Source organism: Hoplias malabaricus, chromosome 3 (genome assembly GCF_029633855.1).
Source record: "Hoplias malabaricus isolate fHopMal1 chromosome 3, fHopMal1.hap1, whole genome shotgun sequence".
Taxonomy (NCBI): Eukaryota; Metazoa; Chordata; class Actinopteri; order Characiformes; family Erythrinidae; genus Hoplias; species Hoplias malabaricus.
Window position 1 is genome coordinate 51,825,775 of NC_089802.1, and position 17,910 is coordinate 51,843,684.

Consider the following 17,910-nt stretch of genomic DNA (forward strand, 5'->3'; position numbering starts at 1 on the left):
AGACTGGTAAAAGAGTGAAAATTGACATTTTGTGCAACAGCACCATTGGTGCACAAAAGCTGCAGCAGAATACATTTGAAAACATGTTTCATTGTTTAAACATATGCAAAGGAAAGTTTTTTTCTTAATTGAATGAGTAATGTAAGCTGCTACTTCAGATGAGCTAACAGCTGACCATCAACTTTGTATGCTGATGAAGACACTGCTTCTTACAGGTGGTCTGTTGTACTTAGTAAATTATGGGGCAAGATATTTGTTTGTCTACATATATTAGCAATTTCTGGACAAAAACCTTCTTGAATCATGTTCACAGTAAAGCTGAGCAATCTCTGCCTTCATGGTCACTCTTTACAGCTACAACACTAATCTCTACAATTCTGTTATGTCATCCCAGTAGAGAAAGCAAGAAAATAGAGATTTCAGACTTGAGTACATATCCAGTGAAGAGTGAAACTGCTGAAACATTGCTTCTTTAGAATATATTTTCTAAGTAAATTTGGCACCAAGTTGCATTATTGACTTGATACAGATTTGAACTGAAGTCTGTTATGATTAATTTGCGTACAAGTGTCCATTCTCACCATGTGAGGATGATGTAGTGTTATCTGTATTCTCTCTGTCTTGTTCTAGATTCCCTGCTTTCACTCTCTCTTTCTTGCGGTGCTTGGAGCTGTGAGTTCTGTGATGACGATGAGACGGCCTTCCCAGTGGCATCCGAACCCCAACAAAAAGAGTCCTGTGACCTGAGAGAAGAACACAGCAATTCACAATGTCCCAGCCAGTTTTCTGTGTGTCTGTGTGTATGAGAGAGAGAGAGAGAGAGAGAGAGAGAGAGAGAGAGAGAGAGAGAGAGAGATACTCACCCTCTAGCTCTTCTTTCTCATAGTGAATGTTCAAGACTGAGCTTGTTCCCCCTTGGTCCACTACAACCTCCTCATCATGTCTCTGATGAACAAACAGACAAATACATATCATCTCTGTCAAGACAAAAAAGTATCAGGATGTTTGTTTTGCTTTGTGTCAAATATTTTATGATTAATTAAAATAATATAAAAAATATAGTTCAAAATAATTTTTTCTCTGTTTATTTGAATTAAACTTAAAAACATTATTTCTCCTATAATACTACCTATATGGAGGTTTAATATTATATTTTTATATACTTTATACTTTATATAGATGATGAAGAAAAATAAATACTTATTTGTATGCTTATATAAATACAAATATTACTTACAAATACATTCAAGAAAAACTAATTTTCAAAACAAAGATTTTTCTGCTGAATGCATAGCTCTGGGCAATGACAGCACGAGGATGGGAATCTTATCTTTGTGGTTACAGACACTTGTATAAGGCATCTGCAGGGAATAGAGCTCTCTGGAAGAGGCTTGTCACAATTAAGATCTGTGTATGTGTGTGTGTGTGTGAGAGAGAGAGAGTGAAAGTGAGAGAGACACTGGGTGCATTTTGGTTTAAGTGTTTGACTTTGTGAAGTAGTTATGATTTGTTAGTGGGGGATGGGAGAAGGATGCTGTTGGAAACAAACACATAAACCACACAGTCTCCATTTCACAGACTTCTGGTGGGAAATATTTTAAGGTTTCATTATAACTGAATGATGACTGAAAGAGATATGAAAATACCTACAGTGTAAGACCAGTTCTGTGGATTGGATGCTCACAATGCTTTGGGTCCATGTTTCACAACCTCTCCCACATTATCACATAGATCATTAAAACCTCAATGACACCACTATATTTACTAAATTATTTACCAGTAATATTCTCTTACTAAACATGCCGTACTAGACTTGCCTGATATTAGTAACCACCAAAATTTCTCTGTAAAATACTTTAACATGTTTAACTCTGTTTACATAGTTTGTCTCGTAGCCTCATTAAGAAAAATCTATCAACCCAAAGCTTGGTGTCATGGCAATCACTGAGAGAGGATCTCCAAGCTGCTCAAACTATAAGTTTAGTTTTTTTTTTACTTTATGTGTATCTTTGTATTAATATCACCACTTGTTTATGGCAGTGTTTTTGCTGGGTGGTAACTTTAGACATTGTTCCATTTGCATGACAATAAGGAAAATGTGACATCACCAAAGGTAGGGAACTCAGAGACAGCTATACTGCATGCTGCAACACAGCTACTTTTATTCAGTGCCTTAAAAAAGGCACTAGTACACAATGGAGTACAGGAACAAGCAGTATTTGGGCTTGGCCAATGGCGGGACTGGCAGAGCCCTTATCCACCGTCAGTCACACAAATCCCACTGATGGAGGATATTGTTCTGCCCACATCAATCGCCATATCACCAAGCTCAGCACACATACACACACACACACACACACACACACACACACACACACACACACACACACACAATAAACGGCACAACAAATAACCCCCAATGAATCCTTAAACAGTCCCTGGGGAGCCACAGTGAATGCTGGGAGCTCTACAAAGAGTTCTCAGCCCCAAATAGAGTCCGGCATCCACCACAATAAGCAAACAACAAAGCACTTTACCGGATTCATCTGGATAAGAACATGTGCCAAATGCTACAAAATGTAAATCTAAATGCAAAACATGAAAATGTAAACAGAGAAGACTTAATGGAAGGCAAGAGCTTTCACTTCCACCTTCTGTGTTGTCTGGAGACAATGTACTGTCTTCACTATGAAGCAGATAAAAACTCTCATAGCTCTGCTATTGCCATTCAGATCCAATGATCTGAACAATGATAATCTAAAATCACTGATAATCTAAAAGTCAACTCATGCACAAAAGTATTAAGACTTACTTTCTCAGACTGAGTTAGAGGAACACAAGGTATGATTTAGTATTTTTACCCCTACAATTGCGGATTGCATTTAACTTTTACAGCACTGTCATCAAATAAAGAGGTAGTGGGAAGGGAGGGATTAGTTTCTAACCCTCCATACGTTACATAGTGTAGTTTCTGCAGTGCTAAGCCCAAGGTTGCAATGACAAAGATTTGAACAAAAATAATATATTGTTTACTAATTGAACGTAAGGACATCACTTCCAAACAAACATGGTAACTTATTACAAAGATTCAAAGACCATGACAGTCAGCAAAGCTGTTGGGGGAAGAGAAAGGAAAATAGCAGCAATTAACTTACTCAATGTATGGAAACCTTCCCGCATTTCATTAGTAGATTTTCCTGTCTTCGGTTTATAATCTATTTGTGCTTTTCCATGTACCATGTGCCATGAGGCTGCTGAGATATTGATTGTGTGTTGAGATGCAGAGTGCTACTGCAGCAACTCACTCTAAGCCCTACATAAGGTGAATATCTGTAGCTCTCTCCTAAACGTTAGCAAAGAACTAGCTGAAAATTATAACTTATAATTTACAAAAAGAGCCTTTCTACAAACACAGTATTAAAGTATATTAAAATATTTTTGCCTTAATATAGTTCCTTTATGGATTTTCTGAAAATCTCTTTTGAGAAATGGCATTAGACATAAATGAGAGATTTTGTTTTGTTTTATGAATCATGAAAAATTGTGAACCTTGGCGTAGACATGGACTGAGTGATGGCTCTAGTGGGACTTTGTAAATTTGTAATAAATCAATGAAAATAATAACATTCACAAAGTGTTGGACAGTCCCTGATCTAAACAAACAAGAGTAAATAACCCTGTTAATGGAGCAATAAATTCTCTCAACTGTGCCATTCAGATTGGATGTTTACTCTGCATGGCAAGTTCAACAGAAAGCTGAACTTTTATTGATGGACAAACTGAGCAGTTAATATGCATTCTTTCCTCACCAGTGTTATTTACATGTTCCAAAAACATGACATTAATCAAATGGAGCAATGTGAAACACCACTATGAGATGAAACAAAATTCTTGAGGTAAAGATCTTATTTGGGAGAAGATTTATAAACTGGACCTTACTAAATTTTAATTGTATACGCCTGGTTTAAAGTTTACAGGTAAGACAAAGTTAAATGTTACATTCTTGCTGAAAATGTGCGCAGCGTGAGATTTTATTTATCTTGTGTCTGAGAGCAGAGGATCAGTTGATACAGGATATGTGCTATAATCATTTACACAAAATATCTTTACAATATTACAAAAACGAAAAATGATTTAAGCTTGAAGATTGAAAATTTGCAAGACTCTTCTATGTCCAAACTAATGGCTGTATTACTTGAACTAAAACATACAAATCACATTCAAGTAAAAACAAAATTCTTGTTCAGCTCCTAGGTTACTGATCTGTCATTGTCTGTTTCTCTCTGACATACAGAGAGAGAGAGAGAGAGAGAGAGAGAGAGAGCAAATTAAAGGATTCATTAACTAGAAAGGATGAAGGGCATGACGGTTAGATAAGGGGTGCTGTCTTTGTTCTATGTAAGACATTTAAATATAAATATAACAGTATAATACACATAAATGCACTGATGTAAACTGACTTTTTGGCATTTAATTAAACAAATTACAGTACCTCTGTCACAAAAATGTTTCTCTTTCTCTCTCTGTCTCAAACACTCTCCATTATATTTTTTTGTTTGCCAGCTTAAAGCAAACTAATTATTACAAAAAAAAAAAGGTATACTTGAGCGAGTGAGAGCGCTCCTATGTTACCTAGCTACTGCCTGTGTGTGTGTGTGTAGGTTTGTTTACAAATGAAATCTTTCCACTGAGGTCTCTTTTTGGTTTTAACTGCATTTTTTAATATCGTATTGTATTACTGCACACTGATGTAAGCTAAGCTTAAATAATCAGCAGTATTTTAGGATTTTAAAATAAACAGACGCAGTGCTATAACTGAAGTTTGGAAGAAAGATAAACAAGTATTTCCTGAGAGTCAAAAGGGTAAAGAAAACTCCTCAAACACTCCAGTTCCCAGCAACAGGGACGAGGGGCAGAAATACCATAATACTTAAAGATTAATATATATATATATATATATATATATATATATTGGAATGAACATATTAAATGTGAGATTAATAGTAAAATATATATATATATATATTTTGGTCAATGTTCATAAATTACAGACAATATCTGCAAAATATAATAATTAATACAAGTTGCCCAGCTCTAAGAATCAGCTGACATCAGATATCATTCATCTATCTACTTATTTTCTTAAAAATGCATCTTTGGCATAAGTTCATAACACTGATGCTCAAACCCACATGCAACAATCACACACACACACACACACACACACACATACACACACACACGCACATGCACACACACACGCACACGCACACACACACGCACACGCACACGCACACACACACACACACACACACACACACACACACACACACACGTGAATGGATGTCTTGTTTTAGTACCTCCTATAATAATGATGCAAAATAAATTATTAAATTAAATACAAAAATGTAAAAGATTATAAAGCTACATGGGTGTATGGACATTTATATTACTAGCACTTAGTCTATAAAACAGTCCATGAATGCTGTCCTTGTTTCTTCAGGTCACTGTATCATAGCCCCAGGCCATTACCCCACTATCCTCCTCTTTCTCTGTCTCTCGCTCACTGTCTCTGTAACACATTGCTTTGACAGTTGTTTTCACTGATCTTGACTCAGACGACTGTTTCTGTCACTTTCAGACACTGCAGTCTGTCTGAAAACACTGCAGTGTTACTTATGCACAAACATACAGATTTATGTTAGCTGGGCCTGTGTGCATTTCATTGACTATTGCCTCTTACTAATTTGTGTGTAAAATGGTTTTAAATTTATGTTGGGTTGAGGTCTTAACCATACACACTGAGAATATGTTGACCTTGTATTAATGTGTGTTTCAAAAACAGATTGTATCTTAATTACTTGACTGGATTCTATTAACACTTCTAACTTTTCACTGGTTTGATTAAACAAGATCCAGCTTCACTTTCCTGCATATGAATAACACAGCCTCTGTTTTTCTACTGTGAGCACTGGCTGGATCTCATATGCCTCCCTACTACCTGAGACCAAATGTTTTCGCTGGATATTTACACGTTTTGTACATTGGAACCAATTTTTTAAGTGACCGATGCAGTGTAATATATAAATAATAGCAGTGTGTGTGTTGTGTGTGTATGTGTGTCTGTATATATAAATAAAAAACAGGTATCTCCCAAATTAAATCTTCTTAATTTTCAATGGAAGACAATGTAAAATTATTTTTGCGAGTGTGAAGGACAGCTGCTGTGTTTTACTGATGTAGTACGCTAGAAATTCACAAAAAAATGAGATACATGTTTTGATTGGACAGCAATGATATTGCGTCTTCATCAACTACTCTCAGTGTATTACACAAAGTGAAGACAAAACTATTAAAATAATTTAAAATAGGTAACAAAATGTCTGTATTTGAGGTGAGACGGTCACCTTAACCACAGTCCAGAGTAGGTTTTGGACAAGAGAAAGTCGTCAGGACTGGTGGGGAAAAATGTGTCTGTGAGATTTCAAGCAGACATCAAAAACTCATTCTGTTAAACTTGCTGTTAAATGTGGGCAATGTTGTACTCTCTGCCCACTTCCAAATGCAGATTTGAGTAATTGGATTGTAGTCCAATGACAATGCATTCTGGTTACCAAAAACAGATGATAACTCAAGGTATAAAATGCCTCAGACACAGACAAATCTACAGCATAACAGAAACACACAACCTATATATTGTCTTTGCAGTATATGTAAAAAATGGTCATCTAGACAATCTGTGAGAGCTCAATATGATCACTGCACAAACAAAAAAAGCCTTTTCTCATTGGTTAGAGGACTATCTGCAAATTTTACCCCCATTGCTTTATCACTACAACAAAGGTCATATACTGTGATATCAACAAACAGGTTATTGTGCAACCGTAATAGTAATGGATTTCGGAGACCCATACACAATTATTCAGGTTAAAAGGAGAATCTCCTAGGTAACAGTATCAGGAAGCTGAAATTTTCTTCAAGGCTGGCTGAAGAAAACTGTGTAAAAACAGAACAAAAGTTCTGTGTTTGAAACCAGTTAGAATCCACTAGCTTCAAACACATTAGAGGAAATCCCTAATGCGACCTTCTATCCCTTAGATGATGTCACTATCCTGAGACAATAGAGAACACACCTCCACTAATGAGAACTGTAAGCACAAACAAGGGAAAAATATTTTGTTCTTGCAGCTAAACTCACAGAAAAAAAAAGCACTTGTACCTTCTGCTCTAGGCAGAATGACTCATTCCCTCACTCAATGCCATATATCAATCCCCCTAATCTCTCTCTCCCTCTCTCTCTCTCTCTCTCTCTCTCTCTGTCTCTCTCAATTACTCCTCTTTTCTTAATCTCTTACAGAAGCATTATATATATCTGTACAAAACATGGGTGCAATGGGTGTACATACATGGTAGTCATCAAGAGACTGTTACATTTTGCTTTGTGTTAAATCCTGTTTTCCTTATAACTAAAAGTTTAAACAACATGATGAAAACACTGAAATATGCACATAGCAATAATAGTAAATAACAAAAAGACAGTGGCTGTGTTTTCATGTGGATGTGGGAAATACTGTGATAAACTGCATCAAAGTCAGCTTTTTTGTTAATATCATTAGTCCCATCAATAGAACATGTATCATAAAAGAAAGACAGATTTAGACTGTTATGGAGTTATTAACCAGTGCAGAGTTATACTGCAGTTTTAACTCTATATTTCTATATCCGCCAGCCTATTATTCATTTGTCTTATTGTTTTATTAATGATTTTCCACAATATGTTTACATTCACTGAATTAAATAAAGAATCATTTTCTGATACGGAGAATACTAAATTCTGCTGAAAAGCTCCAACAGAACTCTAAACTCATGATTATTCTCCTAGAAGCGCTGACCTGGGTCAGTGACTCCTCTCCCAACTGATGTGCGATGGCGCACTGGGGAACACTGCTTTCTCTACTCAAACTCCCTTCGTCAGGAAAATTTGTGTGCTGCCTGGCAGATTGGGTGAGTGGATTTTCATGTCGCGCCATAAATGCTGTTGTATTTACACACTGATTTAACACACAAGTTTGAAGTTAGCATTACATTATAAAGTTTCTTAGTCTGAAGGTAAAGACATTGCTAAATAACTTTTTATGTTTGGCTCTGAGACGCTAATGCGACCTCTGTTGTCAAAATTTCAGATAATGCACCTTTAACTTCAAATAGTAAAGCACTTGGAGATTCCATCGTTTACAGTGCATAATATAATTAAAAGATTCACAGAATCCAGAGATCAGAGCATATAACATCAGCAAGGGTGTAGATTTGCTCTTGACATTGGCCTGTTTTTTGTTGTTTCTGTCTCTTTGATTTGTGATAAAACAAAAAAGAACTGATATACTACATATTCTATTCTACGTGCTTTTAAACTTTACCGAATAACAATTCATAATTTAATTAATGAAATATATAATGTTAAATTAATGTTAAACTAACCATAGTGCCATAGTGCAAATGAAACAGGTCTCATATCAGCATTAATTAAAGTAGATGGACACTGCATAATCTACACAGAACCAACTAAGGAACAATTGCAGAAAAAAAAATCTCTCTCAATGTGTTAATGAAAGTAAAAGACAAGTTTTCTCTGACATAGTGAGTTTCAACTGAAGTTATTCATGCTACTTTGGGAGACTGTAAGAGAACTGAGAGTTGGCAGTCTGGTTTCCAAACCATGTGATTCATAGCTACAGACGATTGTAGCCTACTATTGCTGTTTGCCAAAGCCTTGTCTACCTTTTTTTTTTGCTGCTATCGTCCCTCACATTTGATACACGTGTGTCACCCACGTTGCACCTGAGTCTTGCACAGTAAGTCTCACATATTACTGGAAGGTTTTCCTTCCAGTTTTGGCACTGCTCACAACCAAACGCAGCTACAGAGTCTCATGTGACAGCAGAGAAAGGCACAGCCAGTCACACTGGCCATATGTGTACAGAACGTGATTTAACCCTTTCTGCACCTCTACGTTAATGAGACATTGACAGATCATCCATCCATCCATCTATTATCTGTAACCGCTTATCCAATTCAGGGTCACGGTGGGTCCAGAGCCTACCTGGAATCATTGGGCGCAAGGCGGGAATACACCCTGGAGGGGGCGCCAGTCCTTCGCAGGGCAACACACACACATTGACTCACACACTCACACCTACAGACACTTTTTGAGTCGCCAATCAACCTACCAACATTTGTGTTTTTGGACCGTGGAAGGAAACCGGAGCACCCGGAGGAAACCCACGCGGACATGGGGAGAACACACCAAACTCCAGTCACCCGGAGTGGGAATCGAACCCACAACCTCCAGGTCCCTGGAGCTGTGTGACTGCGACACTACCTGCTGCGCCACTGTGCCGCCTATTGACAGATCATGTTTTTTTGTTTTTTTTTGGAAGGGATCAAATTATAGGTGGGGACAATTCATTAATCGCTGGATATTGGTGGGGACACGTCACTTCAATCCATGCTAAATCTATGCCCTTGTATATCAATATTGAACCTCTAATCTTCAGGCCATCAGACAGCACTATGTAGTGGAAATCACTACATGGGCTCTAAAACTATTTGTAAAACCACTGTCTGTGAACATAGATTGTCTGTCCATCCATATATGCAAGTTAAAACTCACAAATACAAAGAAGAAACGATATATAAAGAAGATCAAGAATCACCACTGCCTTCTCTGAACATGAGCTCATTTATGATGAACTGAGGCAAAGTGGAAAATATGACAAAACAAAGTTTTAAACTCCTCTTGGAAATAATTCTGCATCCTCGGGGCTGAAGAGTAGAGAGAATTTCAGCCTGTTATATGTTTGGGTTTTAAAAAAGCATCCTTGAAGTTATAGTGGTGCATTAGAGCACATCATGATTTGCATATCTGTGAAGGCACTGTTAATGCTGAACGATAAATACAGGTTTTGGAGCAACATGCTCCCAACTTGAAAAAAAAGTCTTTTTCTAAGAAGACCTAGATTATTTAAAAACAAGCCAATCTACATTCTGTATGGCTTTAGTAAATGAGTCAGCATGCTAATCTAGTTCAGATTGGTCAGACATTGAAAAACAACTGGTGCATTCCAAAAATGGTATAAAGTAGATACTGAGTTGCTGAGCAGCTGAAAGCAAGAGTGGTAAGAGATTTAGCTGGAATGTGTCGTTGGCATCAGTTTCAAAATTGGTTTTGTTAGATTTAGGTTGAAACCTCTGAGTTTCAACATTTAAATTTCTGTTTTTATATTATCTCAGGTCAATATAGGGTTGAAATGATTTGCACATTGTTGCATTTTGTTTTTACAGTGCCTTGTGAAAGTATTCTGCCCCCTTGAACTTTTCAACCTTTTGCCACATTTCAGGCTTCAAACAAAGATATAAAATTTTAATTTTTTTGTGAAGAATCAACAACAAGTGGGACATAATCGTGAAGTGGAATAAAATTTATTGGATGTGTCAATCTTTAACAAATAAAAAACTGAAAAGTGGGGCGTGCAATATTATTCGGCCCCTTTACTTTCAGTACAGCAAACTCACTCCAGAAGTTCAGTGAGGATCTCTGAATGATCCAATGTTGTCCCAAATGACTGATGATGATAAATAGAATCCACCTGTGTGTAATCAAGTCTCTGTATAAATGCACCTGCTCTGTGATAGTCTCAGGGTTCTGTTCAAAGCGCAGAGAGCATCATGAAGACCAAGGAACACACCAGGCAGGTCTGAGATACTGTTGTGGAAAAGTTTAAAGCTGGATTTGGATACAAAAAGGTTTCCCAAGCTTTAAACATCCCAAGGAGCACTGTGCAAGCAATCATATTGAAATGGAAGGAGTATCAGACCACTGCAAATCTACCAAGACCCGGCTGTCCCTCTAAACTTTCCTCTCCAACAAGGAGAAGACCGATCAGAGATGCAGCCAAGACGCCCATGATCACTCTGGATGAACTGCAGAGATCTACAGCTGAGGTGGGAGAGTCTGTCCATAGGACAACAATCAGTCGTACACTGCACAAATCTGGGCTTTATGGAAGAGTGGCAAGAAGAAAGCCATTTCTCAAAGATATCCATAAAAAGTCTTGTTTAAAGTTTACCACAAGCCACCTGGGAGACACATGAAACATGTGGATGAAGGTGCTCTGGTCAGATGAAACCGAAATCGAACTGTTTGGCCACAATGCAAAATGATATATTTGGCGTAAAAGCAACACAGCTCATCACCCTGAACACACCATCCCCACTGTCAAACATGGTGGTGGCAGCATCATGGTTTGGGCCTGCTTTTTGTCAGCAGGAACTGGGAAGATGGTCAAAATTGATGGGAAGATGGATGGGGCCAAATACAGGACCATTCTGGAAGAAAACCTGTTGGAGTCTGCAAGAGACCTGAGACTGGGACGGAGATTTATCTTCCAACAAGACAATGATCCAAAACATAAAACCAAATCTACAATGGAATGGTTCACAAATAAACGTATCCAGGTGTTGGAATGGCCAAGTCAAAGTCCAGACCTGAATCCAATCGAGAATCTGTGGAAAGAGCTGAAGGCTGCTGTTCACAAACACTCTCCATCCAACCTCACTGAGCTCGAGCTGTTTTGCAAGGAAGAATGGGCAAGAATTTCAGTCTCTGGATGTGCAAAACTGATAGAGACATACCCCAAGCGACTTGCAGCTGTAACTGCAGCAAAACGTGGCGCTACAAAGTATTAACGCAAGGCGGCCGAATAATATTGCACACTCCACTTTTCAGTTTTGTATTTGTTAAAGTTTGACACATCCAATAAATTTCATTCCACTTTACAATATTGTCCCACTTGTTGTTGATTCTTCACAAAAAAAATTAAATTTTATATTTTTATATTTGAAGCCTGAAATGTGGCAAAAGGTTGAAAAGTTCAAGGGGGCAGAATACTTTCACAAGGCACTGTATTTATATTTTGCCCAGTGTCCCAACTATTTGATAGTAATATATCTGATTAATGTAATTAGTGCCAAGAAAAATAATCAGGAAATTCTCAGAATACCAGAGAGAACATTTTATTTGATGTGTGCTGTAGCAATATTATGCCATGTTTATATATGATGTCAATCATTCACAGAGCCGCACTACTGACTGCTGAAACCTGTGTTAGAACACTTTGTGATAGGCCTAGGATTGTACTACAGTTAGGACATTTAAATTTTTTTGATGCAGCACATATTGGTTGAGTTGTGGCATGAGCAGTATTTTCTTTATTGTGGAAGACAGAATTAAGCAATTCAACAAAAGCACTCAAATCTCACTGTACATTTAAGGGTCATTGTTAAAGTACATTTCAAACAGTTAAACCTCTACTTGTTTGAGTTCAAAAGCCAATGCAACATACCAAAACTGATGGTGCGAGCTAGCTAATTAAAAAGCATCACCCATCAGAACCAGAATGAATTCCTCTTTAGAAAAATTTCCTCCATTTTTTTTTTTTTTTGAAAGCATTATAGTGACCAGTGAACAAAAACGGCTCGAGCTCAAATAAACATGACGCCCAGCTGTCCTCTGAATGTGTTATAAACTCCTAAAAATAACGGTGCTACAAAGGGTTCTTTGAGCAATATCATAGAAGAACTTTTGAGTTCATAAACCATTTTGCTGTTAACGTATAAATTACTAAAGAACCTTTACATCAAGTGTCGTTTCTTTGAACCTTTAAATGGTTCTTCACACTCTCACATCTCTATAACAAACATGAGTCTTTATGGAACCAAAAGTAGTTCTTCTATGGCATTGCTCAAAGAGCCCTTTGAAGCACCTTTATTTTGAAGGGGGTAGCAATATTTCTTAACACCGGAAGCACACTCCCCTGCATTTTGTAGTGTTTTCCTTTCTTCCAAAACACATGATCCAGCTACTCAGCTCATTACTAAAAGGTGTGTTAAAGCAGAAAAAGCCTTAAAATGTGCTGAGCACTGGGCCTCTCAAACCAGTGTTGACAAAACTGTTATGGCACTAACACTGCAGTTATAAGTTTTCTTCTTGTCCTGAGACACATCTCAACGTTTTCTAAAATTAATATTTTTTAAGTGTATAATCTATCCCAACTAATTAACTAATGAGCACTCATATATGCTATGTACATATAATGACGAAAGCTAACCACTTTGGGAAAATAATAGCAAACGGGTGATATTATATACATTACTCTGAAGAATACACCCCCATTCCACTTTTTGTAGCCCTGCATGACACTGATGGTCAAATGTGTGCTAACCATTTTAGCACAACTGGCCACCTGCCTCTATATCTTCTAGTAGGTTTATGATTCTAAAAATAATACTGAAAAACAAAAATAGCCCTACAATTTTTTAAAAACTAACGGCTAGTAAAATAAAAACATATGTGGGACAATGCTTTCAGGCTACCAATACTAATTTTGTAACAAATTAACTTTACCCTATTGACTTCTGGCCACAGTTTGTTTGAGGGAGAGTCTGTCCCTGGGAATTTATTGATAATGTTTCTTCCCGAATTAGTTCATTGTCATGTGACATTAGTGAATGTTATGCTGGGAGTAAATCGAAACAACAATTTACTGATGACTTGACCAGTAAGGAACAGGCTGCGCATGATCACTATGGTAACATTCAAGATAACCTATTAAGCATTCAGAAAAACTGCTTTTGTAAGTTGACAAACTGAAAGCACAACACTTGGCCAGGACCTGAATGGATGCAGCCGTACACACTGTCTCACACAGTAGATAAAGAGAAACTCAATGGGCAGACAGAACTGTGGTCAGTATCCTATTATGGGCAGAGAGAATCTGAATAAGCTGGGATTGACTTTTAATGTTCGGGGTGGTGCACATACACGTAACTCCAAAACACAAAGATAAATGGACAAACTATTGATTACTGTCTCTCTGAATAAGTGGAAGTGGGCTGACATGTGCCTCTTTCCCCACTAGTGGAAGCCTATTGAATTTCTTTTTGAGCAATGTTTGTTTGTGCACTTGAAATAGAGCGCACAATTTATTTGTAAAGTATTTTTTAAAGCTACTGGTCAAATTAACTGCTCCAGCCTCATTTTGAATTTTTTTTTTTTTCAAATAAAAATATAAACTCTTGTACTTCACTAAAAGGTGGAACACTTGTTTTGAGGGAAAAACTGCATTTATTTATTTTATTTTGGTCCAAGGCTTAATGTAAAGCTTTGTCAGAAGTGATGATTTACAACAAGTGGCTACAAATTTTGTGCATCATTTCTGGACAGGAAATACTGTGCAGCCCCTGGCACCATCAGGTCTGGTGCAGCATGAAGTTTACCTCTTTGCTCATCTCTTGGACTCGTTTAATACAGATTTTTTCCCTTCCTTGAGTTTCTCAAACACCTTCTTCGAGGGTGTCAACACTTACTACCGCAGTGGGGAGGACAGGATGGCGCCAAGGTCATTTGAGGGTAACAGCTCAAGTAACAACAGCCCTACACCTATTCTGCTGTAACTAAAGCCCACTTAGTGAGAAATGCAGCTTGATTCCAGCTCTACCTTACGGCCTACGTGTTCAATTCATCACGGCAGAATGCTGGTTACGTTGTTGCTTAGAAACTGTATCCTGCTGAACTCGGGGTTTCTTTGAGGTTTTGGCCACCGTTAAGGTTTAAAAATGCAAGACAGGTAACCCTCAGCACGGTGGTACACTCAGACACACTCCTGTGCTCAGTATCTTCGCGTCCAAGTTGAGGTCTCTCTGTCCTGGCAGAGTAATAAACGCAAAAACAGCTGTGGCTAATAATGAGCTAATGGCGCACGCGCACCGCTGCTGTGACTCGCGCCGCACGTGCCCAACAACATCAATAACACATTAGCGTCAACGCGCACATGACGTCATTTTCCGTTAATGTCATGCGGAATGCCAATAGCTCCATTACGTTGTCTCAAAGTTACTTTACAAGAATAACAAAAAAAAAATCTTTAAACTGATGACAGAAAAACCTTGAAATATAACCAGCACTAGGTCTATCACTTTCCACTGTGTGACCCCTCAAAGTTAACGTCCCATTCTAGTCATTAATTAAACTTCTAAAAACATACGCTGTTAACAATAATGAGCTATTTATAAGTTATACCCAAGACAAAGGCTTAGATATAACTTTGCACCTTCACCTTCCTTCAGTACAAGTGGATATATGAATATGCACTCAGACCCCGCCCCTAGCCCCACCCACCTTTCAGCCACTTGAACCTCAAAACCCCTACCACAAAACTTATATAGACGGTATATTGTCACCTTATTTTTATGACGTAAGAAACCCCAGCTGTCTGAATCCGCCCTTTTGAGTCTTTGGAACACTGCTGTTTAAACACAGAGTTTAAACGTATTGGGTTTTACACTTAATTATACCGTTATTGCTACAGTCCGGTCTGGCACAAATTAGTTTATAAGCTACTGGACAGTGGGAAGCAAAATAGCTGCTTGTTAAGTAAAAATTGATATCAAATGAATTCCACACAATTCTGACACAAACTTCTCAGTATGACGTCAAACGACGTAAATTCAGGGTAAAACATGTTTTGCTTTTTTTTTTTTGTCTCTTGAATAGAATTTCTGGGGTTTCCACTGTATAGACTGCGCCTGTATTTGCATAAATTTCCCTCCATGCAGCACATGAGAAGATGCTCTGAACTAATAGACCATTTGCAGCAAAAACACTGGCTTCACTATCTACTTCTAAAAGGTATCAGTGACACGTTGTTGGACACATGGCAGACTGCGGGCTGGCTCAGTGCTAAAAGAACAACCCGTTCTTTTGATCCAGTTCGCTCAGATGAGTCCCTACCTTTCAGTTGCCACTAACACTGGAGTTATGTTTTTTTTCCAGGAAGGTTCTGGCAGGCTGCAGGTTTATTTGGACTTAAAGCACCGTGGGTCATTATCACTTTCTTACACAATTATGTTGTGTGTTCAAAAAGTAGTCTAAATAAGCGGAGGTAAGATATAGTGCGAGGTTGTTAATGTACCTGGTAGCTCAGCATGCACTCCTGGCTGCTGGGTTCCGCAGACATTGTGTTTGTCCTCAGAGGCGGTCAGTCCTCCAGCAGAGATATGGTTTAGCTTCAGGGGATCAGACTCAGCAGCACAGACCGAGCAGCTGTCACTGAAACAGCGGTGTAGCACCAGACACACACATGACGAAAGAAACAGATGCTAAAACTAAAGGAGTGTACTCTTCAGTCCCGAGGATGACGGGGTACAGCCAACCAGCCAGTCAATCTCTCTCTGTCAATCTCTCTCTCTCTCTCTCTCTCTCTCTGGTTCAAGTGCAGGGTAGAGTTAGAGACGGTGCTACGTCACTGGTCGCTTAACCAATCACAGAGCGTGCTGCTACAGCCCTCTCCAGCGCGCTCAATAAGCGCCAACAGAATCTGACGATAAAGGACCCGAGGTAAACCTGCTATATATAGAGGTGTGAATCTGAATATTAATTAATGTATGTGTGTGTGTGTGTGTGTGTTTGTGTGTGTCTTGTTTCCTTGTATTATATTTCAAAACCTGTTGTCTTGTTTTACTGTCTTATTGTACTGACCGTTTATCATTGTAATTTACTGATTCAAGTCTGTTTCTTAGTCTTTTTTTTCTTTTCATTTCTCTTATGAATGTCAGCTGAACTCCAAATGAGGACTCCCTTTAATGTTACAGCTAAAACTTAGACATAAAATGATGAAACACCAACTAGCCAGGAGATTAAACCCTTAATCCAGCAGGGTCCACCTCAGCAGGGTCTGGCTGAAAGTGAGGAAAGTAAGCAGGAAACATGAACAGGAATAAAGACCTGAGCAACTTTGATAAGGACCAAGAAGAGACCGCCATTTTGTTTTGATCTGTGCATCTTCAAACAATAGGTACAATGAGGGTTTCCCAATATGCAGTGGTAGTCCCTACCAAAAACTGGGAATTACCTGGGGATCAGACCAAGGAGTTGGTGAAAGCTGCAGGGGACAGAGATGCTCAGGCTTCTTTGCTTGCACTGTTACCATCTTGACACTGAAATGTATTAAATGGAAAAGATAAGGATGATTATGGTGATTACTATAATTCCACGTGTTCCTTCATAGTCGTGATGTCTTCAATAATAATCTACAGTGTAGAAAACAATATAGAAAAAATACTGAATCAGAAGGTGTGTCCAAACCTTTGACTGGTACTGTATGTTCTGGTGAGAAATATAAATATAAAAAATAATTTAGCTTTTATTTAAACAGTATAATAAGACAATGATGTATTGCAGCCACTTCAACTTTATTACGCAAACAACAAACATTAGAGAGAGGTTGTTCCTTACAATTTCTATTACTAATTTTCATATTTACTATATTTTCCTTCAGTCATAACAATGAACTAGCAGACCCCACTAAACAATACAAGCTTTCTGGGACATTATTTGGAAATATTACAGAGTTTATGACCTGAAGTATTCTGGGGACATTAAATTAGCAGGAAAAGGACTGGACAATCTTTTCTTAGCTGATCGCAGTTTTCAATCACTAAGTCAGATTCCAGCTGATCTAAGATGTCTGAACAGTTAAATACTGGATGTCCAGTCTGACCTTGCTGTAAAGCCAGATTTACCATCAAGTGCAAGCTGAATTGTAGTTTACTCCAAGGAACTTGTTCATAAGAAATGGTTTAGAGAAATAGGAATTGTAGTTTAATTGCCAGTTAGCATCAGACCTGGTCCCTTGGGCAATAGCAAAGTTCTCCTTATTGGCTGTCTTAGCTGACCCCCGTGGACCATGTAAGCCATTTGCTGTTGCCACACAATCACACAAGACAACCCAGCACTCCCACTACAATAATCCATTCTTTTGAGCAGTTTGCTCCATTTGTTGGTCTGTGAATTCA

General features: G+C 38.1%; 1 protein-coding gene across 2 annotated transcripts in view; it reads right to left on the bottom strand.

Annotated features, from left to right (window-relative positions):
* The window catches only part of slc4a8 (solute carrier family 4 member 8), a 42,259-nt gene that overhangs the window by 23,201 nt on the left and 1,148 nt on the right, over positions 1-17,910 (bottom strand). For both annotated transcript variants that reach the window (XR_010801849.1, XM_066663549.1), the window contains exons 2-4: positions 16,968-17,052; positions 864-945; positions 582-743 (exon numbers count right to left, since the gene is read on the bottom strand). Coding sequence is in view for 1 of the 2 variants with exons in the window: in XM_066663549.1 (XP_066519646.1) it covers positions 582-743; positions 864-945; positions 16,968-17,045 (322 nt within the window). In the remaining variant the exon portion in view is untranslated. The remainder of the gene's footprint in view (positions 1-581; positions 744-863; positions 946-16,967; positions 17,053-17,910) is intronic.